Below are 1,599 nucleotides of genomic sequence, written 5' to 3' on the forward strand. Positions count from 1 at the left end.
AAGGCAATATTTCGCATACCTGTTGTAATCGCCAATTGTTATTGGGAGGGTAGAAATATTTGTCTAAAAGAAATTTATACAAGCCTTGAAAGTTTTGGAGTGCAACACTTTCTTCTCTGATTCATTCATCCTTTGTGAAACCCAATTTTTTCCAACATTATGTGACCTAATTTTATTTTAAAAAAAATAATTAGTTAATCTATAGAAGAAAAAATACATTGAATTTGGTTACAAGGAAAGTGTGTACAGGGTGTTTTAATGAGAGAGAACAAAAATTAAGGGCTAGGGTTTAGAGAGGTTGGCCTCTGTGATCATGTGGGTGCATGTGGTTGCATGGGGTAGGAGAAACTCCGAGACAGTACCCATTTTCAAATCTTTATAAAAACCCCTCACTTCTACACCATCCTTAACCCATTCTATCTATAATCTTGTTTCTTGATCTTAACACTTCAAAAACTTGAACAAAAAACCATCTCGAGTCCAAGCAAAAGTGTGTTGAAGTAGAATAGCATGGAAACTACTTCTTCTCAACAGACTTTGTTTCTTAATATGGAGAATAGAGTAGTTGAGAACAAGGGTTTTTTAAATTCTACATCAACTGTTGAGTCTTCTTCATGGAATGAAAGCTTAGGAGATAAATTTATGAGAAAAAGGAAAGTGAAGAAACAGAAGATCAAGAAGTTAATGAATGGAGGATATATGTGGAGTAAAGGAACTACAAGGAGGAACCTTCTAGTAGGTTCTAGAAGAGGAATGGAAGGAAAAGTAAAGACCTTAAAAAAGCTTGTACCAGGTGGAAAGTCTTCCATGGGTTTAGACGGGCTTTTTATTGAAACAGCTGATTATATTATGGCTTTACAAATGCAAGTAAAAGTAATGAAGATTATGGTTAATGTTTTAGCCAGTCCTACTAAGTAAAGAGATGAAGAAATAGAAGGAACTTCCAATTACAAAAGAGAAGATCGAAATTAGATTTTAACCATCCTATTAAATTCATCATTTATTCGTATGATATCATATAATTGCATAAGAAGATTTAGAAGCCCAGTTCTTCCAAGTATTCTGTTCCGGTTACAGAATAATACAACTGGGTTTTTGCTTTTTTGTTGTTGTATTTTTTTCTTTTTATAGGTTTGATACCCATTTCATACTTGTAAACTCCTTTTGTTCTGTATTGTCTGATATTGACAATCAACAAATTTGGTTCAGTTGAAAACTAAGATAAACAAAGATTTATTTTACTTGATATAAATTGACTGATTTGCATAAAACATCTAAATATATCTACTATCTCGTGTGTGAAAACTTCTATTTATCAAGATATGAGCTTGGGCTTATTGCAGGATTTCTATTGTCTTGGGTCTTTCTTCGTTATATATTCTCAGACGTTCCAACTTATTACGTGCTTGGGCGTACGTCGAATGCAGCTGTGCGCATCCTATTATATAACTTCTAAGGCATACTCAAATGCTTCCAAGGCATATAAATCATATTCCTATTTATGGGTGGGTTTATAAGGGGTGTCCTAAGAGTGGATAGATTACTAAGTTACCCTTAATTATTTTAAACTACTTAAATACCTTTCACTAAATTGAAAAC

General features: G+C 33.1%; 1 protein-coding gene across 1 annotated transcript; it reads left to right on the top strand.

The window, feature by feature from the left end:
* Positions 1-290: 290 nt before the first annotated feature.
* LOC113352975 (transcription factor UPBEAT1-like) lies at positions 291-1,231 on the top strand. The gene has a single exon (XM_026596713.1). The coding sequence runs from the start codon at positions 511-513 to the stop codon at positions 916-918; it is 408 nt and encodes a 135-aa protein (XP_026452498.1). The 5' UTR covers positions 291-510; the 3' UTR covers positions 919-1,231.
* Positions 1,232-1,599: the final 368 nt, after the last annotated feature.

Source organism: Papaver somniferum, chromosome 2 (genome assembly GCF_003573695.1).
Source record: "Papaver somniferum cultivar HN1 chromosome 2, ASM357369v1, whole genome shotgun sequence".
NCBI lineage: Eukaryota > Viridiplantae > Streptophyta > Magnoliopsida > Ranunculales > Papaveraceae > Papaver > Papaver somniferum.

Coding starts and splice junctions, on each gene's coding strand:
- LOC113352975 (XM_026596713.1), top strand. CDS start 511: ATGGAAACTACTTCTTCTCAACAGACTTTGTTTCTTAATATGGAGAAT.